Here is a 24,660-nt window from a genome sequence, read left to right as displayed (position 1 = left end):
GGAAGCACTCCAAAAAATACGGCAGAAGAATACAATGAGACGAGAAGTAACAGTGGAGCTAAGTAGCCAAGGATTCTGGAAAACTGGCATCCGTTCTGATGTCTGTCAGGTGGGGACACTTCTGAGGACACAGTTATGCCCATACTTTTCTTCCTTTAACACAAAGCTGGTACTGAGGGTTTCTTAATTGAGAATGTTCTGTAGAAAATACTACCTTGAGGCTAAATGGAATACCAACTATAAATTGTTTTCTATTATTTGGATTTTGTTTTCATTGTCTGTTTTGATGCTGGTATGTGTGTGTATGTTGTGCTTGTGGGTATTGGGGCGGGGACAAGCTTACTTAGTAGTGTTCAGTTCAGTCTCTTCTCTTTGGATGAAGGTAAGTCTGTCCTTCTCATGCATCTGCTTATGCATCTGCCTGTTTGCAGCACATGTATAGGTGCTTGTACAAAAGAGATAATCCACAGCCATACAAGCAGACTCCTGAAGTGTATGTTTTATAGACTGATGACTCAAATTTATATTGCAATTTATATTGCAGAGAACTGAAGGCATTAATGAACAGAATCAGTGTATACTTCATATTTGAATCAAATGATAATATATTTTGTTTGAGTGAACTCAATAGAGTAACATTTCTGCTATATGTAACTGACTGACTAATAAGCATTTTTGTTTTTCCTATGGGTGGAATTTATATGTGATTAAAGATCCCCCAAACCAGCATATTCTGTTTTTTCAAACAACCATATTCTAATTCTTTTGTCACAATTGATATTGGATGAAGTCCATGAGAATTACAGTAAAGGAAATGAGTACATAGGCTACGGTCAGGTAATGCAGTTTGCTGTGTTCATCCTTTTGGAAGAATACTTCCAGGCTTCCATTTATTTGTTTCGGTGGTAGCATGTGTTACAGTAAGTTCAAGCAACTTACTCTTAGCTTCCTCTTAGTGTTCATTTCATCATAATTAATTTTTAAAAAAATCAGTTTGGCATTTAATTATTATATTGACTAGCAGAGTTTAAAAGTATTGCTACACAATTTACTAAGTGATATCCAAAGCTAACTATTTTTGCATTAAGATGAACTGCTATTGGTGTAATATTGCTAGATATTTTCAGGGTAATCATCTACAGTGGTAAACAGCTGTTTTCACCGGGTCCACAGTTATTTTACCAATTGACAAATATCTTATGACTGTCAGTACTTTTAGATGAATATTTTACTTCCATTGATTCTCTCTCAGGGCCGTTTGAAGCCGTATCACCGGTTTTTCTATTTGTCAGTGTTTCCCCAAAACCAATGTAATGTCATCCTAAGGTAGACATCCTCAGAACAGTGAGCAGAATCCTAGACAGTTGGCTCCACATTTGATGATCTCAGTGATAAATCAGAGTTGATTATCTAAGAGATCATAAAATTGTTGAGCATTAAGAACTAGAAGGTACCTTCCAGACCTTCGAGTTAGTAGTTTTGAACTTGTGTTTTTGGTTAACTTCAAAGTATTTTTTTTCATACAAAACCCTTTTAGAGCCATTATTTGTAAAAAGATAAAGAATAACTGCCTGATTGACTAGTGGGAGATGGGAGTGGAGAGAGTATCCTGTTTTACTTGATTTCTCCCCCACCTCCTGTAGCAGTCCCTAAGGCCGCTGAATATAGTATCTTTTTCTTTTTCTGAAGCTTTGAGCCTTTTTTTTTCTTTTTGTAAAGCAAACAAGAGTGCTGAATTATCTGTTGCAGTACAGTTTTGTATTCTTCAGCTATATCACAAATGTCTTCCTCTACCCTCAGCTAGATGAGAAGCAGCTGGAGGAGTAAGTGATCTTGTCTCTTGCTGTGTGATATGCTATATTCTGTTTCGAGGTTGGTAGGTAAAAGGACTCAGTCAGTTTCCTTGCCTAACTGGTGGAAGAAAAGGGATCCTGATTAAACCCCTGCGAAGGTGAATGCTTTATGATCTAATAATCATTTCTCCCTCTGTAGAACTCTCACTCTTCCAGAGAGAACTGCCATCTGTTTAGAAGCCATGCTTCCATTCTCTGGTCCTCCGAATGGAAGTCTTTTTCAGATTTTGATAAAATTACCCTCATATGTAAACGACTTGATAAAAAAATGTAAATTGTTGCCTATAAGTTCATATACTGAATACAGAAGGAATTGCTTTATGGTTTGAAAAGAAATATGTCTGCATATAAATAAACGAAAATGAGCCAGCAGGCTACCTGAGAAGTCCATAGAAGTGGAAGAGAAAGAAATCTTACACAGTGGCAACATGGGGGCTGAGAGTGAACTACTAAAACCAAAAAACCTTGTGCTTTGGTGAAATAGTTCTTTACACACCAAAATCAGATTATCCTGGAGGCATTCTGTAGCTCTCAAGGTGAGATGAACAGATGAAGTATCTGTTTATTTTGACATATTAACTATTATTTCACCATCAGTGAATATTCTTGGGGTTGTGAAAGTAAATTGTTACCTGCATTGAGCTTAAAACATCAACATATGGAAATTTGGAGGTGTTCATCAACTCATTCACGACACGGGAGCAACCTAGTTCAAACTTTAAATACCAAAAAAAAAAAAACCCCTACAGTAAGGTTTAGGGGAAGAGAGCAAAAGTAAACTAGTGTAGTTGACTTTTGGCTCAAAATAAGTATTTTTGCAATGAATATTTTCATTATATTTATTTACACCTTTCCTTGTTCCATAATTGTTTTGAAGTGGTAACTCTTTTTATGAATACGGGAATTAATAAAGCACTGACTCTGCAAGCCATGGGCTCTGTGGTGAAGCCTTCAGTGCTAGTCATTTGAAACTCCGTTGACTCTTCTCACTGAGCTTTCTCTTAGTCGGTCCTATTGCATATTAACGGTCAGAAAGTCTTCCTTTCTACTGATACATCTTACAGAAAACCTTTGAGAAGTAGGGAACCTCTGGGTACATTTTAACTAAGAGTTTTTGCCACAGATGATACGTTAGCTCTTCCTGGAATTTTTATGTTTTAAAATTCTCAGGTATTTTACATGCATCACACAAAGGTTCTGGACAGTTGCCCTTAAATTATTGATGTTTGCCATATATTTTGTTTGAAATTTTTTAACCTTGAAATTCCTTCAGTGAACAATGAAGGCAGCAAAGCCACTCCCCCTAGTTTTCTTGTAACGAAATCAGACAAAATGTTTCATCAGGTAGCATTAATGACCAAACATCTGAATATATTTTAGAAGCTATTTTAGTCATATTTTTAGGATAGGGTCTTTTTGCATCCTTAATAAATGTTTAGTCCAGTGCAGGTTTGTCTAGTCACAAGTCATATATGTTAACATTTTTTATTGTTTATTTGGCCTTTATTCTTAATGTAAAGATTTTGATGATGTTTAATAAAACCTGTGATTTTTTGAGAAAGGGACCAAGAGTGTTTTTGTTGTTTTTTTACAAGTGGAATTGGCTGTGGCTTACAATGATATTTAATTTCTTGTATTAGAATAAATGTTTTCTTTTTTTTTTTTTTTGAGACAGAGTCTTGCTCTGTCGCCCAGGCTGGAGTGCAGTGGCGCGATCTCCGCTCACTGCAAGCTCCGCCGCCTCCTGGGTTCACACCATTCTCCTGCCTCAGCCTCCCTAGAAGCTGGGACTACAGGCGCCCGCCACCATGCCCAGCTAATTTTTTTGTATTTTTAGTAGAGATGGGGTTTCGCCATGTTCGCCAGGATGGTCTCGATTTCCTGACCTCGTGATCCGCCCGCCTCGGCCTCCCAAAAGTGCTGGGATTACAGGCGTGAGCCACTGCGCCCAGCCAAATGTTTTCTTTTGGTGTGTTTTCCTCACATAAGCTGGTGGCATATCATAATGCAGTTTAACACCTCCAAAATGAAAGCATTTAGTATTTTTGGTAATAAAGAATAAAAATCGAATTGACTGGGAAATAGCAGTTAAGTGAATTTATACATTGAATACTTTGAATAATTTTATGATTATTCAAATTCTTTGAACAGATAGGCTCATACTTAATTTTTAGAAGAAAGGGTTTATCTAAAATCCTTGGTAGTTTTTCTCTGTATTCAGTAGTTCATTGATATAGAACCTACTGTTTTTTAGTAATAATTGCTAGTAGGTTGCTAGTAAAAGCCTTGAGATGCTATCTGGTGGCTGCAGGAGATGGAAACCATTGTGATAAATCTGAGATGGAGTGACCTCAGTACCAGCATCTCCCTCTGGAAGTACATTTCCCCGACCAGAGAAGTTACCAAGGGTTATTAGGAGATTAGAAAATTCTATCTGGTGCCCCAGCCAAGGTTAAGAGGATTGAAAACCTAGGAGTGGGTGCTATAACTTGTAATTATATGTGAACCGAATATGGACCTGTCACTATGTTTGTAAATAAATCGTTGAATAATTTTTTCTGTGTTGCTGCTTGTTAGAGTGAATTCTGGGTAATGTGGAAGAAAAAGGAATCAAAACCTGAATCTGAGTCTAAAAAATTCAGCATAATGGCTCAGAAGAGGAAGAAAAGCAACATGCTGCAATAGGACCTGTATTTTTTAAGAAAAGGGTTTCACACACTGAGGTTAAATTGGTATCTTCTGTAGAGGGAGGCGCCTGGACCCTGTGCTATACTGAGAAGGTGGTCCATGGAAATCAGTAAACTAACTCAGAAGACATGAAAAAAGGAGCAAAGAATTTACACCATCACAGTCACATCATCAGTAGGAGACTCATGCCAAATGCGGGGACACTGTAACTTCTTAAGGAAAAGAAAGGAAGCACAGGTGCCTGGAGAACTATTGGCCTTTGAGGAAAGCTGAGTCGTGGTGGTTGGTATTTGTATTGAGTGGACAGAGAGCTGTATTTGGACTAATTAATGAATGTGCTGTTTTCCTAGAGTGGCCATCTGGAATGGGATGGAAGGCTGCCATGCATTATCAAACTATCTGATTCTCTTGCTCAATGATTTGTCAAGGAATGACTTAACAGTGAAAAGTAACATCTCTAGGGATTCACAGACTTTGGACAGCAAGTTGAAGGATGTATTTTCTAAATTAGATCTTGTAGCAGAGGGAAGGAGGAATGTCTGAGGGCAATGGCTTCATAGTTATTGTTAACAAAGGAATTTTGATTTTTAGTCTGTATGAGATACTTGATTTTTTAATTGGAGTGTAGTGCTGCTTGTGAAGAAAGGAAAGATTTGTTTAAAGGCTAACTGACCTGATAGAGAATTTTTTTTTTTTTAAGAGATGGGAGTCTTGCTGTATTGCCCCGGCTGGAATGCAGTGGCTATTCACGAGTGCAATAATAGTGCACTCTGGCCTTGTTGCCTTGGACTCCTGGGCTCAAGCAGTCCTCCTGCTTCAGCCTCCTATAGCTGAAACTACAGATGCATGTCACCTCGTCTGGCTAGTATTATATTTTATTAGGAGTAATTTAAAACGCACAAGATGAAAGAGAAAAGTATAATGAACTCCGTAAACTATCACTTAGCTTTGACTGTTATCAAAAGCATTTCTGTAATATCATCAAATACCTAGTCAATGTTTACATTTTTCTCATCTATTAAATTTATTTTAGTCCGTTTAAATTTGGGTCCACGTGAGATCTATACATTGTGATTAGTTGATGTTGTTTAAGTCTCTTGAATCTGTAGGTTCTCATTCCATTTCTCCTTTTTTTCCCTTGCAAACATTTGTTGCTGAAGAAATTGGATTATGTGTCCTGTAGAGTTCCTACAGTGTAGTCTGAGTTTTGCTGATTGCAACTTTCTGGTGTCATTTACCAGGTACTTCTGCCCCTTGTGTTTCCTATAAATTGGTAGTTGGATCTAAGACTGCACTGTCCAGTACCATTGGTTGCATGTGGCTCTTTAAATTTAAATAAATTAAATGAAATTAAAAATTCTGCCTCTCAGTTACCCTCACCACACTTTGAGTGCTCAGTAGACACATGTGGCTACTGCCCATTACAACAGCACAGATAATAGGATATTTCCATCATCATAGAGTGTTCTTTTGAACAGCACTGACCAGATTTAAGTTCAGTTTTTTTGCAAGATATTTTCACAGCTGGTGGTGAGGACTCTCTTTATTTGTGACATTATCAGTCATCGATGGATCGTTACTTAGACCCAGTAATTAAATAAGGTCTGCCAAAATGATATTCTAATTCTGTCTTTCTTTGTTTATTACTTAAAATACTTTTGGAAAAGATCTAAAATACTTTTAAAAAAGGATCTTTTCCTCATCAACTATTTGATTACCCTGATATACAGATCCTGTGGGACCGTACCAAAAATTACTCATTTGATTTATTCCATAATGCACAACTAGTAGTCCCAGATTAACAATTTAACAGCACCACCACCAATATGGTGATGGAAAATAGTTGCTTGTTTGTTTGAGAGGACAGATGGTCTTTGACTTACAATGGGGTTACATCCCAATAAACCTGGAGTAAGTTGAAAATATCATAAGTTGAATTTTCAGTTTATGATTGGTTTATTGGGACATAGCCTATCATAAGTCGAGGAGCATACTGAATTAATATTGCTTACATGTCATTGTAAAGTCAAAAAGTTTTGAGTCTTACCATTGTAAGTTGGGGACTGACTGTTCTTTTTTGTCTTTGATTATCTATAGCTGTATCTCACTGGAGATTTACACTCAGTTTTCTGTATCTCGTGGTTATGCCACAAGCTGGATACACAGAATTAATTTGTTTCATTTTACTTTTGATTTTAAGGATTCCATTGACTGACTGACCACTTGATTGAGTCAGGGTCTTGCTGTGTCACCTAGGCTGGAATATAGTGGCACTGCGATCATGGCTCACTACAGCCTTGAACTTCTAGGCTCAACACATCCTCCCACCTGAGCCTCCCAAGTAGCTGGGACTACAGGTGTGTGCCAACATGCGTGGCTAATTTTTCTATTTTTTGTAGAGATGGGGTCTTGTTTTGTTGCCCAGGCTGGTCTCAAACTCCTAGGTTCAAGTGATCCTCTTGCCTCAGCCTCCCAAAGTGCTGGAATTACAGTCATGAGCCACGGTGCCTGGCCTAGATTCCTTTTAAAAATTAAAGATTGTTTTATAATTATGTAAAATGTTTACATGACTCTGCAGTCAGATTTACAGAGTCAAGTGTACTTTTTTTTTTTTAAGTCTAACTTCGAGCTCTGTTCCTTGTATTGTTTTCTTGCCACCCACCCCCGATAGGTAACTGTCTTTTAAAAATGGCTTGTGGCCGGGTGCAGTGGCTCACGCCTGTAATCCCAACACTTTGGGAGGCCGAGGCAGGTGGATCACGAGGTCAGGAGATCGAGACTATCCTGGCTAACACAGTGAAACCCCGTCTCTACTAAAAATACAAAAAAAAAAAAAAAAAAAAAATTAGCCGGGCATGGTGGCGGGAGCCTGTAGTCCCAGCTACTCGGGAGGCTGAGGCAAGAGAATGGTGTGAACCTGGGAGGCGGAGGTTGCAGTGAGCACTCCAGCCTGGGTGACAGACCAAGACTCTGTCTCAAAAAAAAAAAAGATCTGGCTGTGCACGCGGTGGCTCACTCCTGTAATCCTAGCATTTTGGGAGGCAGAGGCAGGCAGATCACCTGAGGTCAGGAGTTTGAGACCAGCTTGGCCAACATGGTGAAACCCTATCTCTACTGAAAATACAAAAAATTAGCCAGAAGTGGTGGTGTGTGCCTGTGGTCCCAGCTACCTGGGAGGCTGAGGCAGGAGAATAGCTTGAACCCAGGAGACAGAGGTTGCAATGGGGTGAGATCACGCCACTGCACTCCAGCCTGGGAAACAGAGTGAGACTCCATCAAAAAAAAAAAAGGCTTAATTTTTTATTTTTATATAAACAAATATATATGTATTTTTGTTTGTTTTCCTCTTTCTTGTATGAATGGTGGTATCTTAAACACACTTTTCTCTACTGAGATTTTGTTCACTTAACAATATGTCTGGACCAGGTGTGATGGCTCAGATCGTAAATTCCAGTGCTTTGGAAGGTCAAGGCAGGAGGATTGCAAACTTAGCCAGGTGTGGTGGTGCACACCTGTTGTCCCAGCCACTCAGGAGGCTGATGTGGAAGGATCACTTGAGCCCAGGAGTTTGGGGCTGCAGTGAGCTATGATTGTACCACCGTACTCCAGCATGGGTGACAGAGTGAAACCCCATCTCTAAAAAACAAAACAACAGTAACAACAACAACAACAAACCATGTGTCTGGGAGGTCACTCCATAGCAATGTATAGAGCTTATTGATATGTTCGGCTTTCTTTCTGTAAAACTGTTTTATGTTAGTGGGTACTATGAAATCCGTTATATTGGCTTTGTTTTTTTCCTTTTTATATCCTTCGTATTCAGGAAGGCTTGTATTTTTATTCTAATGGTTACCTTTATACTGACAGCTTTATGGTATAATTACATTTCTCCGTTACCTCTCTTTCTTTCTCTGTGTGTGTGTGTATCTTGTTGTCTTTTAGTAAAAATAGCTTCTCTCTGCTTCTTCCCATAATCCTCTCTCACCTGGCATCTAATTTGAAGTGATACCCTTTGGTTGCAAGTTAATAAGGCAGGCAGCAACCTCATCCTACTCTTTATATATTTCTTATTCTCCCTTGTTTTCTGATGGTTGTACTAATCAATGTTAGAATATTTAATTATCTCTTACGTTGACTCATTTGTGATTATCTACCAATAAAAATATATTTGCAAGTAATCATCAGATCATATGTCATTATCAATCTCCCACCTCCCCTTTCTCGTTTGTCTGAAGCTCATTTTCTAAACCATTCCTCAAGAAGGCCTTATAGAAACAGTGGTCCTTGAGTTTCTGCTTGTTCCTCACAGTTTGCCTGTGGTCTTTATTTTAACGGTCAGTTTGGCTGGATATAAAATCTGTGGATCACATTTTCTTTCTTTAATATTTTAAATACATTCTCATTGTTTTCTGGCATAAAACATAGCTGTCCAAAGTGTGGTAACAATATGGTCAGGTATAGGTACTCACGACTGTAATCCCAGCACTTTGGGAGGCCAAGGCAAGTGCATCACCTGAGCTCAGGAGTTTGAGACCAGCCTGGGCAACATGGTGGAATGCCGGCTCTACAAAAAATTAGCTGGGTGTGGTGGTGCACACCTGTGGTCTCAGCTACTTGGGAGGCTGAGGTGGGAGGATCACTTGAGCCTGGGAGATGGAGGTTGCAGTGAGCCGAGATCATGCCACTGTAGTCCAAACTGGGTAACAGAGTGAGAACCCATCTCAAAAAAAAAAAAAAAAAAGAAGTGTGATAACAATATGAGTTTAAGTGACTTGGTCCTTTTGTCTGAGTGCCCAAAGGATTTTTTCTTTTTCTTTAGAAACCAATAGTTTACTAGAATATGTCTCAGCTCTTTTCAGTTAATTTTTTCAGGTATGCTGTATATACTTTCAGTATATACTTTCAAGTTGTCTTTTATCTCAGGAAAGTTTTCTTTTTCTTGTATTACACATTTCATTATTTTCTATTCTTTTGATTTTTAAAGTACTCCACTTATATGCATCTTATATTTTCTTTACTTCTCTTCTGGATCTATCATGTTCTCTTGAATTCTTCATTCAAGTAGTAATTTTTTTTTTTTTTTTTTGAGGCGGAGTCTCGCTCTGTCGCCCGGACTGGAGTGCAGTGGCCGGATCTCAGCTCACTGCAAGCTCCGCCTCCCGGGTTTACGCCATTCTCCTGCCTCAGCCTCCGGAGTAGCTGGGACTACAGGCGCCCGCCACCTCGCCCGGCTAGTTTTTTGTATTTTTAGTAGAGACGAGGTTTCACCGTGTTAGCCAGGATGGTCTCGATCTCCTGACCTCGTGATCCGCCCGTCTCGGCCTCCCAAAGTGCTGGATATCTTCTTATAACATATATGTGTCTTATATCTTTTTTGCTTCTCTTCTGGATCCATCATTTTCTCTTGAATTCTTCGTTTCTGTTTTTCAAAAGCACTATTCATTGGGTTAATCTGATTTTGTGTTCCTTCTTGTTTAGTCTTGAAGTGGTTATCTCTTTTTATGTTTCTTTTTCCTGAATTTTTTCACTTCTTTTCAAATCTTCCTTTCCTCTAATCTCATTTCCGAATTTATGTAATATTTATTTGTTATTTGTGTTAATCCTCCTATGGTTTTATTAATTTATTTGCTTAGAAGGTTATTGGTATGTTTGTCTGGAATTTTTTTAAGACAGAGTCTTGCAATCTCGGCTCACTGCAAGCTCCGCCTCCCTGGTTTATGCCATTCTCCTATCTCAACCTCCCGAGTCGCTGGGACTACAGGCACCCACCACCAAGCTAATTTTTTGTATTTTTAATAGAGACGGGGTCTCACCGTGTTAGCCAGGATGATCTCGATCTCCTGACTTCGTGATCCACCCGCCTCGGCCTCCCAAAGTGCTGGGATTACAGGCGTAAGCCACCGCATCCAGCCTCTGGAATGTTTTTATTATCAGCAAGGATGTTATTCTACTCCTCTTCTTAGAAACATCTTTGAATGGGATTTGATCATGATTCTTTTCTGTTGCTCTTTAAGAAACTTAAAAATTAAGTAAACTAAAGGAAATATTTTCCTGTACTTTTAGAAAGGGGGTATAAGCCAGGATAGTTTTTCATGGATCTGGAGCTCCTCCTCCTGTTGTTTTTGCAGTGATAAAAGAAGTAATACGGCTTCACACTAAGATCTGCCCCCTCCGCTTCTCTTCTCTGCTTTTGTCTGGACCTTCTCTCTTTTGCCTTTCATTATCCCTCTCTAGTGAAATGTGGCTTGCACTCCCAGCACTTTCTCCTCGTTGTGGGGCTTTTACCTTGTAGGGAGCTTCACCTTTTGTTTTTTTGTTTTGAGTGTTTGTAGGTCCCAGGTGTCTTCAGCACAGTTAGACTGTCCTCCCATATTCACTCAATGAATTAGATTCGGCAGAGCCCTCTCCAGTTTGGGTTATTTCCGGTGAACACGTGTTGTTAATTTTGAGTTTCTTCCATTATCAGGACCTGTGTCTCTCTTCTCTCACACAGATGCTGAGACGTAGCTCTCTCTCCTCATCTACTCTTAGTTAGGGACTCAAGGGGGTACCTTGTCATTTAGTTTTTATATAGATAATGTTCATTGGTCTTTCATTTTGCTAGTCTAGTTGCTCTATTTTTATGGGAGAATTTGAGTTTCTTTTTTTTTTTTTTTTTAATTAAAGCGGTTGGCAGACATAAAGATGCCAGACATAAAGATGATTGTATTTTAATATTGCAAAGACTGATACTTTTAAAAACTGAGCTAGAAATTTAAAGTCTTGTAGGTAACATTGAGACTTGATGTCTGGGATTCAAGATGGACACGGGTCATCTGTACCCTTCCATGGTACTCACAAAAGGTTTATTTGGAAGGAGAAATAGGCTTTGTTTGGGGCAGATTTAGAGAAAGTGGTTAAGGGATTCAAAGCTGTTTTACATGAGAAAAGGTTAAAGGAAGTAAAGTAGTAAGGTGTAGGTTAGCTAAAACAAGATGTGGAAAGCCTGCCATTAAATGCATTTTGTTTCTGGGTAGAACTCGGGTTAAAGGGGTAAAACTTCCAAAGATACAAATTTGGGCTTAAAGTTAACAGTAATTTTCGGGCCGAGTGCACTGGTTCATGCCTGTGTAATCTTAGCCTTTTGGGAGGCTGAGGGCAGGCCGATCCCTTGAGCCCAGCAGTTTAAGACCAACCTGGGCAACATGGCGAAACCTCATTTCTACAAAAAACACAGAAATCAGCAGAGTGTGGTGTTGCACACCTGTAGTCCCAGCTGCTGGGGCTTGGTGGCTGAGGTGGGAGGATCTCTTGAGCCTGGAAGGTCGAGGCTGCAGTGAGTTGTGATTGTGTCACTGCACTCTAGCCTGGGCGACAGAGTGAGACCCTGTCTCAAAAAAAAAAAAAAAAGGTAATTTTAAATAATCAGCAAACTCTAAAGAGGGTTTTATTTTCCTGACAGGCAGCGATTCATGTCTCATAGGAAGTATTAAGAAAGTAAACAATTCACCAGGTTGAGTTCATGCTTTAGAAAAGGCAGTTGTACTGAGTAGTCTTCATGTCCTAACCCATGTCCTATCCACCTTGAGTTTTTAGCATCAACTCTTGAGCTTCCTGCAGTTTAAATGGCTGGAAAGATATTATACTTTGATTTTGCATGTTGTTTCCATATTGTTGTGTTTATCAATACAGCACTTATAAAAACAAAGTGGTTAAAGTGCTGATAATTAAAATTCTAATGGCATATATCTAGCTTTAATGGCAAGAACAACGTCTTCACCTTTTCTGTCTCCCACACATATTGTAAGGCCTTACACGTGGAGGTGCTCAATTATATACTTACTGAATTGAACTGGCAAGAAAGATTTTTTGTTGATTAGAGATCCTATTTGGTAGAATGAATCTTTCTTTATAAGTTAATAACATAACTAATTTCTATAGTTTGAAGCAAATCCATTTTCATGTACTTTTAAACAATGCCAGCTTAAAATACTTCAAAGACTGAAATAATATAAAGCATATGTCAGTCATTCTGTGGGCTGGGTCCATCCTCCAGGTTCTGATGAATAAGAATGACTCCCTACATTCTTTTGTGTTCTTGGGAAACAGTATTAAGGAAAAGAAAAAGATATGCCTTCCATGAAATTATCTCCCAATAAGGAATTTATAGCCAAATGAAAAGGGATTGAAGGAAAAATGTAAATTCCGTGTCCTTGGGTACCTTAACTGTACTGATGTCTTTCTAAAAACTGTCTTCAGAATGTTAGATCATTAAATGTTAAACCTAGGGTGGCATATCTGGTTGAGAAGCTCTTAAAGGATAATCATGGGCTTCAGGGGTTTTTGAACCCATTAAAATTGTGTACAACTTTTGCATGTTTGTGCACAGGGACATTTTTCTGGGGAAATAGTCATTTTCTTTGGATTCTCAAAAATATCTTGAGCCTAAAAAAGTTTCAGAATGAATGAATCCTAATCCATTCCCCTTTAATTAAAGGTAGACAAGGAGGCACAGAAATGCATGTGACTTACTCAAAACTACCCTGCTGAACTTTTGCATGTTTGTGCACAGGGACATTTTTCTGGGGAAATAGTCATTTTCTTTGGATTCTCAAAAATATCTTGAGCCTAAAAAAGTTTCAGAATGAATGAATCCTAATCCATTCCCCTTTAATTAAAGGTAGACAAGGAGGCACAGAAATGCATGTGACTTACTCAAAACTACCCTGCTGAATACTGATAGAACCAGGGCTGTTCCTAACGGAATGAGGGCTAACAGGCCTTGTTCTAAGAAGATTTTTGTATTTCCTCTTTTAATCCTTTTAGCTATCCTTGAAAGTAGGTATATTTATTATTCTCATTGTGCAGATGAGGAAACTGAAGCAGAGAGGTAAGATAACTTGCCCCAGGTCACACAGTGAATATGTGGCAGAGCAGGATTTGGACCCAGGCATTCTGATTCTAGAGACTATATACTCTTAACAGCTACAGTCTCTCACAGAGGATTCTCCAGAATGCCATGCAGCCAATAAGCTGTTTGAGGACTTAGTGAGATGGAATTTGGAATGTGAAAATGGTTCTGATTTGTTGTAAAACAAATGAAGTGACTTTATAAGTTTTTATAAAGTTAAACATATTGAATACTTTTTTTTTTTCCTAGCATGCAATGATGTTACCTGTTCTGACCCATCATATCCGCTACCACCAATGCCTAATGCATTTGGACAAGTTGATAGGATATACTTTCCAAGATCGTTGTCTGTTACAGGTAAGAATTATTCTCCTGTAAACTCACGTCATAACAAGATAGGAGTAATTCATCTTGCAGGTCACAAATGGTACACTGGGTTTTCTATCCTGGGAAGTGACAAGGATTGATAGAAACATAGTTCTCTCCATTGCTCTACCCTGGTTGCCTCTGTTACTTTCCAGCCCATTCTCTCACATTTATTTGAGATTGTCCCTAAAAAAATTGACTAAAACTGAAATTTGTCAAATCTGAGTACCTTCTTCCAGCTTTTCCTCCTTTTCCAGGGGCTGAGTGTTCTAACTTCTCTGAAAGATGTAGATTTTTTTTTTTTTCTTTTCTGGTATAGAGTCTTGCTCTTGTTGCCCGGGGTGGAGTGCAATGGTGCAGTCTCGGCTCACTGCAACCTCCGCCTCCCGGATTCAAGCGATTCTCTTGCCTCAGGCTCCTGAGTGGCTGGGATTACAGGTGCCCGCCACCATGCCTGGCTGATTTTTGTATTTTTAGTAGAGACAGGCTTTTGCCCTGTTGGCCAGGCTGGTCTCGAACTCCTGACATCAGGTGATCCGCCCGGCCCGCCTCGATCTCCCAAAGTGCTGGGATTACAGGTGTGAGCCACCGTGCTCAACCTAAAGATGTGGGTTTTTACGTTTGTTTGCAGAAGAGGGCTTGCGTCAGAGATCTGGAAATTTGTTATGGCCACTTAAAATTTTTTTTTCAGTAGATTTAGGGGTACAAGTGGTTTTTGGTTACATGGATGAATTGTATAGTGGTGAAGTCTGGGCTTTTAGTGTACCTGTCACCTGAGTGGTGTACATACACCCAATACCCAATAGGTAGTTTTTTATCCCTCATCCCCCTCCCAACACTCTTCATCTGAGTCTCCAGTGTCCATTATAACCACTCTGTATGACCCTGAGTACCCATAGCTTAGCTCCCACTTGTGAGTTAGAATATGCAGTATTTGGTTTTCTGTTTCTGAGTTAATTAACTTAGGATAAGGGCCTGTAGTTCCAACTGAGTTGCTACAAAAGACATTATTTCATTATTTTTATTGTGGAGTAGTATTCCATGGTATATGTATACCACGTTTTCTTCATCCACTCATCAGTTGATAGGCACTTAGGTTGATTCCATAACTTTGCAACTGTAATTGTGCTGCAGTAAACATAGAAGTGCGGGTGTCTTTTTGATAGAATGACTTCTTTTCCTTTGGGTAGATACACAGTAGTGGGAGGACTGAATCAAGTGTTAGATCCACTTTTAGTTTCTTGAGAAATCTCCATACTGTTTTTCGTAGAGGTTATACTAATTCATATAGCTTATATAAAGTTCAGTGTATTATAAGCCTTCCCTTTTCACTGCATCACACCAACACCTGCTATTTTTTGGTTTTTAAATAATGGCTACTCTGACTGGGGTAAAGTGGTGGGTGGTATCTCCTTGTGGTTTTAATTTGCATTTCCCTCATGATTAGTGATGTTGAACATTCTTTCATGTTGGTTGGCCATTTTTATATCTTCTTTTGAAAAATGTTTGTTCATGTCATTTGCCCACGTTTTAATGGGATTATTATTATTATTATTATTTCTGGCTGATTTGTTTTAGTTCCTTGTGGATTCTGGATATTAGTCCTTTGTTGGATATATAGTATGCAAATATTTTCTGCCATTCTGTAGGTCGTCTGTTTGCAGATACTTGGGGAGATAAGATGGAAAGATCAGGGCTTAAAATTCAAATGGACAGACAGCTCCCTTTCCTGCTTAATTTAGGATGATACAAAGATGGTGCTCCCATGCTGAGTTTTTGTTTTGTTTTTGTTTTTTGAGACAGGGTCTCCCTCTGTCACCCAGGCTAGAGTGCAGTGGCGTGATCATAGCTCACTGCCGCCTCGACCTCCTGGGCTCAAGTGATCCTCCCACCTCAGCCTCTTGAGTAGCTGGGACTCCAGTCACGTGCCACCACACCAGGCTAATTTTTTATTTTTTGTAGAGATGGCGTCTCACTGTGTTGCCCAGGCTGGTCTTGATCTTTTGGGCTAAAGTGGTCCTTCCACCTTAAGATTACAGGCGTGAACCATTACACCTAGTTTATGCTGTTTTAAAGACTGAACTTATTTCATTGAAATTTTAGCTGGCCATGACTCATCCAAGTCATCATTTAAATTTTGGAATGAACCCTGATCATGCCAGGAATTCTTTGTCTAACTGTGGAATTCGGCAGCCCAAATATGGAGACAGAAAAGTTCATCACATGCACATGCGGAAGAAAGGTATGTCTGCATGATTTTAAGATGTGAATATCCTATTTTGGCCTGTGTTTTCTGTTGTAAATTATTTCGCTCCTAGGAATGGTTCCCTGGGTGACTCTTTCACCATTTCATATTCTAGTGATTACTGACTCTTTTTTTTTTTTTTGAGACAGGGTCTAACACTGTCACCTAGGCTGGAGTGCAGTGGCACAATCTCAGCTCACTACAACCTTTGCCTGCTGGATTCAAGCGATTCTCCTGCCTTAACCTCCTGAATAGCTGGGATTACAGGGATATGCCACCATACTTGGCTAGTTTTTTTGTATTTTTATTAGAGACAGGGTTTTGCCATATTGGCCAGGCTGGTCTTGAACTCCTGACCTTAAGTGATCTACCCGCCTCTGCCTCCCAAAGTGCTGAGGTTACAGACATGAGCCACTGCATGGACACTTTTATAATATTTACTTTGAGCAGGAACTGTAATAAGGGTTGATGAGTTTTTTAGAAAAATTTCTTTTTCCTATCCAGTGTTTTAAATAATTATTTATTGCACTTTTAGACAGGTAGATTCCAAATCTTTTAAAATCACATTGAGATGAGATACTTTTTTTCTACTGTAATATGATGGTCCTATAATTCTTCTGTCCGTATTTACTTGTGTATTTGTTTTTTATTTTAAATAGGAATTAACACCTTGATAAATATTATGTCACGCCTTGGCCAAGATGACCCAACTCCCTCAAGGTAAAGTTGATTTTTAAAAAACAACTTGATTGATATGTAATTCACATACTATACAATTTACTCATTTAAAGCATACAATTTGGGGTTTTTGGTGTGTTCACAAAATTGTGTATCCATGGCCATCATCTAATTTTGCAACACTGACATTACCCCAAAGAGAAACCCTGTACCCATTAGTAATCTCCCCATGTTCCTTAGCCTGCCCAATCCTAGGCAACCACCAATTTATTTTCAACCTCTTTGGATTTGTCTCTTCTGAACATTTTATATGAAAGGTATCATGTAAGTCAGTTCTTTGCAATTGTCTTCTTTTGCTTAGCATGTTTTCAGGATTTGTCCATAGTATGGTATGTGTCAATATTTCATTGTTTTTATTGCTAAATAATATTCCATGATGTGAACATACCGTATTTTAAGTATCTGTCCATCAGTTAATGGGCATTTAGATTGTTTTCACTTTTTGGCTGGTGAATAATGCTGCTATGAATATTTATGTACAGAGTTTGTTTGGACATATATTTTGATTTCCCTTGGGTATAAACTTAGGAGTAGAATTGCTGGGTCATATGGTAACTGTTTAACCTTTTAAGGAACTGCCAGACTGTTTTCCCAAGTGGCTGCACCATCTTATATTCCCAGCAGCAATATAGCAGGGATCCAATGTCTTTACACTTTGGTCAACACTTGTTATTGTCTGTCTTTTTTATTCTAGCCCTTCTATTCTAGTGAATATGAAGTATTATGTCATTGTGGTTTTGATTTGCATTTCCCTCAGAGCTCATGAAATTGAGCATCTTTTCAGGTGCTTAATTGACTGTTTGTTCATCTTCTTTGGAGAAATATCTGTTCAGGTCCTTTTCCCATTTTTAATTGGGTTATTCTAAATTATTGAGTTATAATAGTTTTTAAATATATTCTCAGATACAAATTCCTTATCAGATTTGCAAACATTTTTTCATTCTGTGAATTGTCTTTTCTTTCTCGATGATGTCCTTTGAAGTACAAAACTTTTGATGAAGTTTTAACTATCCTGAGTTTATTGCATTTCCTCACAAATTTTTGGATTAGCTTGTCAATTTCTGCAAAGAAGTCAGTGGGGATTTTGATAGGCATTATGTTGATTCTATAGATCAATTTGGAAATCATTACCATCTTTTTAAAAAATGTTTATTTAAAGTGTGGTTTGTTACATAGGTAAACTTGTGTCATGGCGGTTTGTTGTATAGATTATTTTATCACCCAGGTATTAAGCCTAATAGCTTTTAGTTATTTTTCCTTATCCTCTGCCTCCTTTCGTTCTCCACCCTCCAAAAGGCCCCAGTGTGTGTTGTCCTCCTCTGTGTGTCCATGTAATCTGTGGCATTTGGTTTTCTGTTCCTGTGTTCGTTTGTTAGGGATAATGGCCTCCAGCTCTATCCATGTCCCTGCAAAGGACATGATCTCATTTGTTTTTATGGCTGCATAGTATTCCATGGTATAGAAGTACCACAGTTTTTTTTCTTTTTTTTTTGAGACAGTGTCTCATTCTGTTGCCCAGGCTGCAGTGCAGTGGCACGATCTTGGCTCACTGCAACCTGCGCCTCCTGGGTTCAAGCGATTCTCACACCTCAGTCACCTGAGTAGCTGGGATTACAGGTGTGCACCAGCGTGCCTGACTAAGTTTTATATTTTTGGTAGAGAAGGTTTCGCCATGTTGGCCAGACTGGTCTCCAACTCCTGGCCTCAAGTTATCCATCTGCCTTGAGCTCCCAAAGTGCTGGGATTACAGACCTGAGTCACCGTGCCTGGCCCCACATTTTCTTTATGCAGTCTATCATTGGAGGGCATTTAGGTTGATGATTACCATCTTAACCTTTTTTTTCTTTTTCTTTTTCTTTTTTTTTTTACATAGAGACATGGCTCTTGCTATGTTGCCCAGGCTTACCATCTTAATCTTAAGTTTTCTGATTCATGAACTTGGATATCTTTCCATTTATCTGTCTTTTAAAATTTTTTCAGAATGTTTTATAGTTTTCAGAGTATACATTTTGCATATCTTTTGCAAAATTTATTCTGAAGTATGTTATTCTTTTTTGTGCTGTTACAAATGGAATCTTTTTTGTGTTTTTGAGATGGAGTCTCGCTCTGTCGCCCAGCCTGGAGTGCAGTGGTACGATCTCGGCTCACTGCAAGCTACACCTCCCAGACTCACGCCATTCTCCTGCCTCAGCCTCCCGAGTAGCTGGGACTACAGGCGCCTGCCACCATGCTCGGCTAATTTTTTTGTATTTTTAGTAGAGATGGGGTTTCATTGTGTTAGCCAGGATGGTCTCCATCTCCTGACCTTGTGATCCGCCCGCCTCAGCCTCCCAAAGTGCTGGGATTACAGGCGTGAGCCACCACGCCCGGCCTGGAATTGTTTTCTTAATTTCATTCTCAGGTTGTTCATTGAAAGTGTATGGAAATACAGTTAATTTTGGTGTATTGGTCTTATGACCTCCAACCTTGTTGCTCCTGTTTATTAGACCTAATGGTCTAATAGTTTTTTAGTGGATTCCTTAGGATTTTTTTATACATGAAATAATATTATCTACAAATAGCAATAGTTTTACTTCTTCCTGTGTAATCCTTTTAATTTCATTTTCTTAACTTAGTTGCCCTGTCTAGAGCCTCCAGTACAATAATGAATAGAAGTATTGAGAGCAGATCTTTGTCTTCCTAATCTCAGTAGGAAGCATTCAGTCTTTCACTATTGAGGATGATGTTAGCTGTTGGGTTTTTATAGATGCTTTTTATCAGAGGAAAGAAGGTCTCTTCTATTCTTAGTTTGCTAAGTGTTTTTATCATGAAATGGTGTTGAATTTTGTCACATGCTTTTTCGGGAGCTGTTAACATAATCATGTCATTTTATTCTTTTATTCTAATTGATTTGGGGTGTTAAACCAACCTGGCTTTCCTGGAATGCCTCCCACTTGATTGTGGTGTCTCATTCTTCTCATGTGCTGCCGTATTCAGTTTGGTGGTATTTTGCTTAGGATTTGTGTGTCTATATTCACAAGATACTGGTTTGTAGTTTTCTTTTCCTGTGATGTTTTGTCTAGTTTCATTATAATGGTAATACTAGCCTCATATAACGAGTCAGAAAGTTTTGTACGTTAGCTTTTCTTATTTAATTTCCTGGTTTTATAAGATACCTTCCCATATTGATATTCTCATTTATGTGTGGTCTTGAGGCCTTCGAAGAATCTGGGAATGGAATGGCCTAGGTCTATGTAAACTTATTAACACAGTTTGACAACCGAATGGAAGCAAATGCTTAATGGCTGATGAGGTTCTGGGGTTGCTTGCAAGAAGGATTATCTTTGTGTGTGAGGTACAGTAGGTTCTATTTGGAAAGCCAGTAGAGGAAATTGCTTGAGGGTGGCTTTCTTTTTAAGATGGGGGAGTTGGAAAGTGGAATAGCTATGCTTATCATTCTGGGGATCCAGACTGAGATGGATTAAAGATGGACAGAGTAGGGTTGGAAGTGACAGGAAATTGAGGCAATTACTTCAGCTGCCCACTGGCCTCCACAAAAATTGCCAGCAATGGCTGACTTGGCTTCCTTTTCCAATATCTCCTTCATATATCAGGTTTTTTAAAAATTGACTTGCCTTGAGTTGTTGCCTTTGAGGTTATCATAAACCAAACCTCTTCAATCAAGAGGTAAAAGGAAAAGCAGGATAGAGCTTTAAAATTCTTGTTTGAAAATGATCATCTGCCCATATACCTCACGTGATGTTCTGTGAGAGTCTAAGATCAGAAAAGAATGAATTAAAACAGCTCTTAATCACACCCTTGGGGATGGTGTGACCATGGTTTTATTTTACCCTGCTATGTTGTAAAGTCTGTATTTTGATAAGTAGAATCCTAAATACCCATAGTCCTGTAACATGGCTACACGAACACCATAGACATGTACTTTTCAATGATGAAAATCTGGCTTTAAATCATCTTTGTCTCATCTTCCCCTCCCGCGGTTGTTGGTATGTAAATTAGGTCTTTTGGTAACATCATTCGAACCCCATGATTTATGTTTTCTTTTGCTCTGTTACAAAGAGGTGGCTTTCTTACCATGGCAGAAGGGGTGACACCTGAGAAACTGTGTGATGTTTGAATTTACCATTTTGAAAATGATATTGACAGAGAATAAACAAATAATCTCTCTTGTCCTTTGACATTTGGCCTTTGCTGCTTGTGTTGAGAGGCTCTTGCCCTGAATATGATTTTTTTGCTGATGCAGAGTTGACCCCAAGTGTCTGTTCAGAAAGAGCCTCTTGGCCTTGGCTGCCAGGATCTGCTGCTAGTTGACTGCTATCAGCTAGCAGTCCACAGCTGGGCACAGCGTCTCACAGACTGACCCAAGTAAGACAGAGCTGCTTACCTGGGTTGTCAAGCATACCCTGTTCCTTCCCTGTGTGCTGATCGTCTTTGTAAAACTTCCTCGGTAATGCCCGTGTAACCTTGTAATATCTGGCTCAAATCCTGCTGGTATTTGTTTTATGGGACATATTCTTGTTCTTCTGTGCACCCGTAATTGTGTTATGGGGCTATTTTTCTTTACTGGACTGTAAGGATTTTGAAGTTCTATGGTCCTACTCATGTTTTTTCTCTCTGTTCTTTGTAACTAGGACCTTTCACAGAACAGGTACTCAGTAAATAAGTATTAAAGGAAGGAATGGCATTCATCATACTGCTTTTATCCCAGGCTATTTACTTATTGACTAGAAATAGGGCAACGGGGGGGATCAAGAAGGGTTACGGTCAGCAGTTTAAATGGCTGGGTAGTATCTTTCTTAATCTCATTTGGGTTGGGCTAGGGTTTACAAAAAAAGGCATGAAGCCTTAAAATTAATAAATAATTCTTGATAGCCTGGCTGCCCATGAAAACTACAAAATAATTAACTTTTATGATGCTGTTATCTCAAGCGAATATGCCACCCATAATTTTAAAAACGTCAGTGTTTAACCAACTAAATGTGAGCTGAATAGTTATATTTAATTCATTCTTGCAAATTGTGATGAACTATTACCACAAAAAGGGTGTCTGAAGGATTAGGCATTTGGTGGCATTCAAGTAATCCATGTATTATCAGTGAGACCCTTGGGAAGGAGGGGCCAGAAGAGTAGCAATGGAAAAAGGGAAAATCAAGCTGTCTTAGTTTGATTTGATTTTTTTTTTCTTTTGGAGAGTCATTGCTACATATAATGCGTAAAAATCTCGGCCAGGCATGGTGGCTCATGCCTGTAATTCCAGCACTTTGGGAGGCCGAGGTGGGTGGATCACCTGAGGTCAGGAGTTCAAGTCCAGCCTGGCCAACATGATGAAACCCTGTCTCTACTAAAAACACAAAAATCAGCCAGGCATGGTGGCGGCCTCCTGTAATCCCAGCTACTCGGGTAGTTGAGGCAGGAGAATCACTTGAACGCAGGAGGTGGAGGTTGCAGTGAGCCAAGATCACGCGACAGAGTGAGACTCTGTCTCAAAAAAAAAAAAAAAAAAATCTATTGGACCATCAGAGAGACACATATGGACTATTTGTTAATGTCTCTGTATTTAAGGAAATGGTAGTTGCAAGTATATTTTGCATTAAAAGCACAATAATATATATTAAATATATGTAAATTCTGCTGAATGAATTTACCACCCTAAATGCTTCAAGTTAATTCCCAAGTCCAGTAGTTTCAGATCTACTGGGTCTGTGGCCTGTCCTCCCTACAAGTGTCCAGGCAGATGCAGTGAGGTGAAGGAATCCTGAATTGGGTAGAAGTTCCCACTGACCTCCAAGGCCCCCTCTAGCTCTACTCTGTGAGTCACTGCTTGAGGCTTGGGATGCCAGAGTGTGAAAGATTCTGCCTACCCTCGCTGGATTTGGCCTATCCCGAGATGGCTTTCCTTGGAGTGAATGGCACCTTACAGTACTTACTGTTACAGGGAGATTGTTGTGTTTTGTAAAGTGCATTCCTCAGACAGAATGTCCTGTATAAATGTTACAGTTAATTGACGTTTCATAATGCCTCTGTTGATTCACTTCTTAAAAACAAATGGAGTGTTTACTGCTCAGTAAACATCTCATCTTGGAACCTGCTAGTATTTATAAGGAGGGTGATTAAAGAAAGTCTAAACAATGAAAGAAGGAACAAAAGATTTGCTACTGCTGTGAGGACTAGCAGCCCACTCTTCCCATTTTTCCAGATAAACCATTGGCTTAGGAATTGTACAGTATAATAATAAACTAAAGTGGTATTTAATCCCCATTCTTATTTATGGCTTATTGCCAGAGTTTAGTCATAATGTAGATACAGAAAAACATATGTTGGATATGGGCAAATTATTTAATAAATGGCAGACTCTCTATTGAATAAACCTGTTTAGAACCATGACCTTGTATTTCAACAAAATGAATAATAATCCAACTCTGTGGTTATTAAAACCCTAGACATAGTTTTTGTCTCCATGAAAGTTTATAAAAGAAATTAAGGTAAAACTTAAAGCCAGTGTGACTTCATTTAAAATAATATTTGACTTCAAGCATATACCAAATATGACTTGCTGTCATATTTGACCAAATGTCTTATTATTCTTTAAAAATGCATTGGACATCTGAATATGGTTTGTCCCCAGCTCCTTTGCCCCCAGTTTCTTGCTTTCCATGTGAAGATTTTTCTGTATAGTACTTTGCGCTATTAGGAAGAAGATAAAGCCTGTGCCACAGAAAATGCATTTTTATTTTACTGGCTCATGAAAAAGAATTTATTTTTTAAAACTCACTATTTCTTTCTTATTTCTATCCTTACCCAGGACAGTAGCTTAATAGGTTTCTTGAAATTGCAGGAAGACTTAGGAGTTAACATCGTTTTACCATTAAATCATGCCTCTATTCCTTGATGCTTTCTCCAAGAATGATGGCAGATGCTTTTGAAGTTCTGGTACGTTTGACAGAAAGCAAAATCTCAGTATTGAAAAGTTTTGAATTTTTTTCTTGTTAATATATTGTGTTATACTCCACTGTGGAACTTTTGAGTCACTCTTGGCTAGTGGAGTAGCAACAAAAAAAAGTGCTTTAAAGTCTAGTATATATTTGGTAAAAGTAAGAAAAGTTTGTTTTAGGACCTACTGCTTTTTTTTTTTTTTTTTTTTTTTTGAGACATGGTCTCCCACTGTCACCAGGCTGGAGTGCAGTGGTATAATCATAACTCACTGCAGCTTCGACCTCTCAGGCTCAAGCGATCCTCCCGCCTCAGCCTCCAGAGTAGCTGAGATGACAGGAACATGCCACCGCACCTGGCTAATTTTTTAATTTTTTGTACAGACAAGGTCTTTCTTTATTGCCTAGGCTGGTCTTGAACATCTGGCCTCAAGCAATCTCCCATCTCAGCCTCCCAAAGTGCTAGGATTACAGGCATGAGCCACACCCTTTTACTGGCCTGCCCCCCCCCTTTTTTTAACTGAATTGTGAGATTATGAATTTGTCAGCTAGATATGAATGTATTTTCTCCTTCTCTGTCTCTCTCTTTCATTTCTCATTATTGGCTATTACAGTTGAGTATCCCTTATCCAAAATGCTTGGGACCAGCAGTGTTTCAGATTTTTTTGGATTTTGGGATATTTGCATATACATAGTGAGATATCTTGGGGATGGGACCCAATTATAACTGAAATTCACTTATATTTCATACATATTTTATATATATGAAATATATATAAGATGGCCTTGAAATGGCCTTGAAAACCAGATGGGTTTAGACTAACATAGCCTGAAGGTAATTTTATACAATATTATTAATACTTTTGTATAGACAAAGTTTTTATTGCAGCCTGTCACATAAGGTCAGGTGTGGAGCTTTCCACTTGTGGCATCATATTGACACTCAAGAGT

General features: G+C 38.8%; 1 protein-coding gene across 1 annotated transcript in view; it reads left to right on the top strand.

Annotated features, from left to right (window-relative positions):
* Nucleotides 1-24,660, top strand: part of DROSHA (drosha, ribonuclease type III) — a 136,616-nt gene that overhangs the window by 69,352 nt on the left and 42,604 nt on the right. Inside the window, 4 exon segments of the mRNA XM_011952548.1 lie at nucleotides 2-109; nucleotides 13,681-13,788; nucleotides 15,901-16,039; nucleotides 16,702-16,762. Of these exon segments, the coding sequence (XP_011807938.1) occupies nucleotides 2-109; nucleotides 13,681-13,788; nucleotides 15,901-16,039; nucleotides 16,702-16,762 (416 nt within the window).

This window comes from Colobus angolensis, unplaced genomic scaffold (assembly GCF_000951035.1).
Source record: "Colobus angolensis palliatus isolate OR3802 unplaced genomic scaffold, Cang.pa_1.0 Scaffold341, whole genome shotgun sequence".
Lineage (NCBI taxonomy): Eukaryota > Metazoa > Chordata > Mammalia > Primates > Cercopithecidae > Colobus > Colobus angolensis.
The sequence above is the reverse complement of the archived record's forward strand: the minus strand, read 5'-3'. Positions and strand labels throughout refer to the sequence as shown.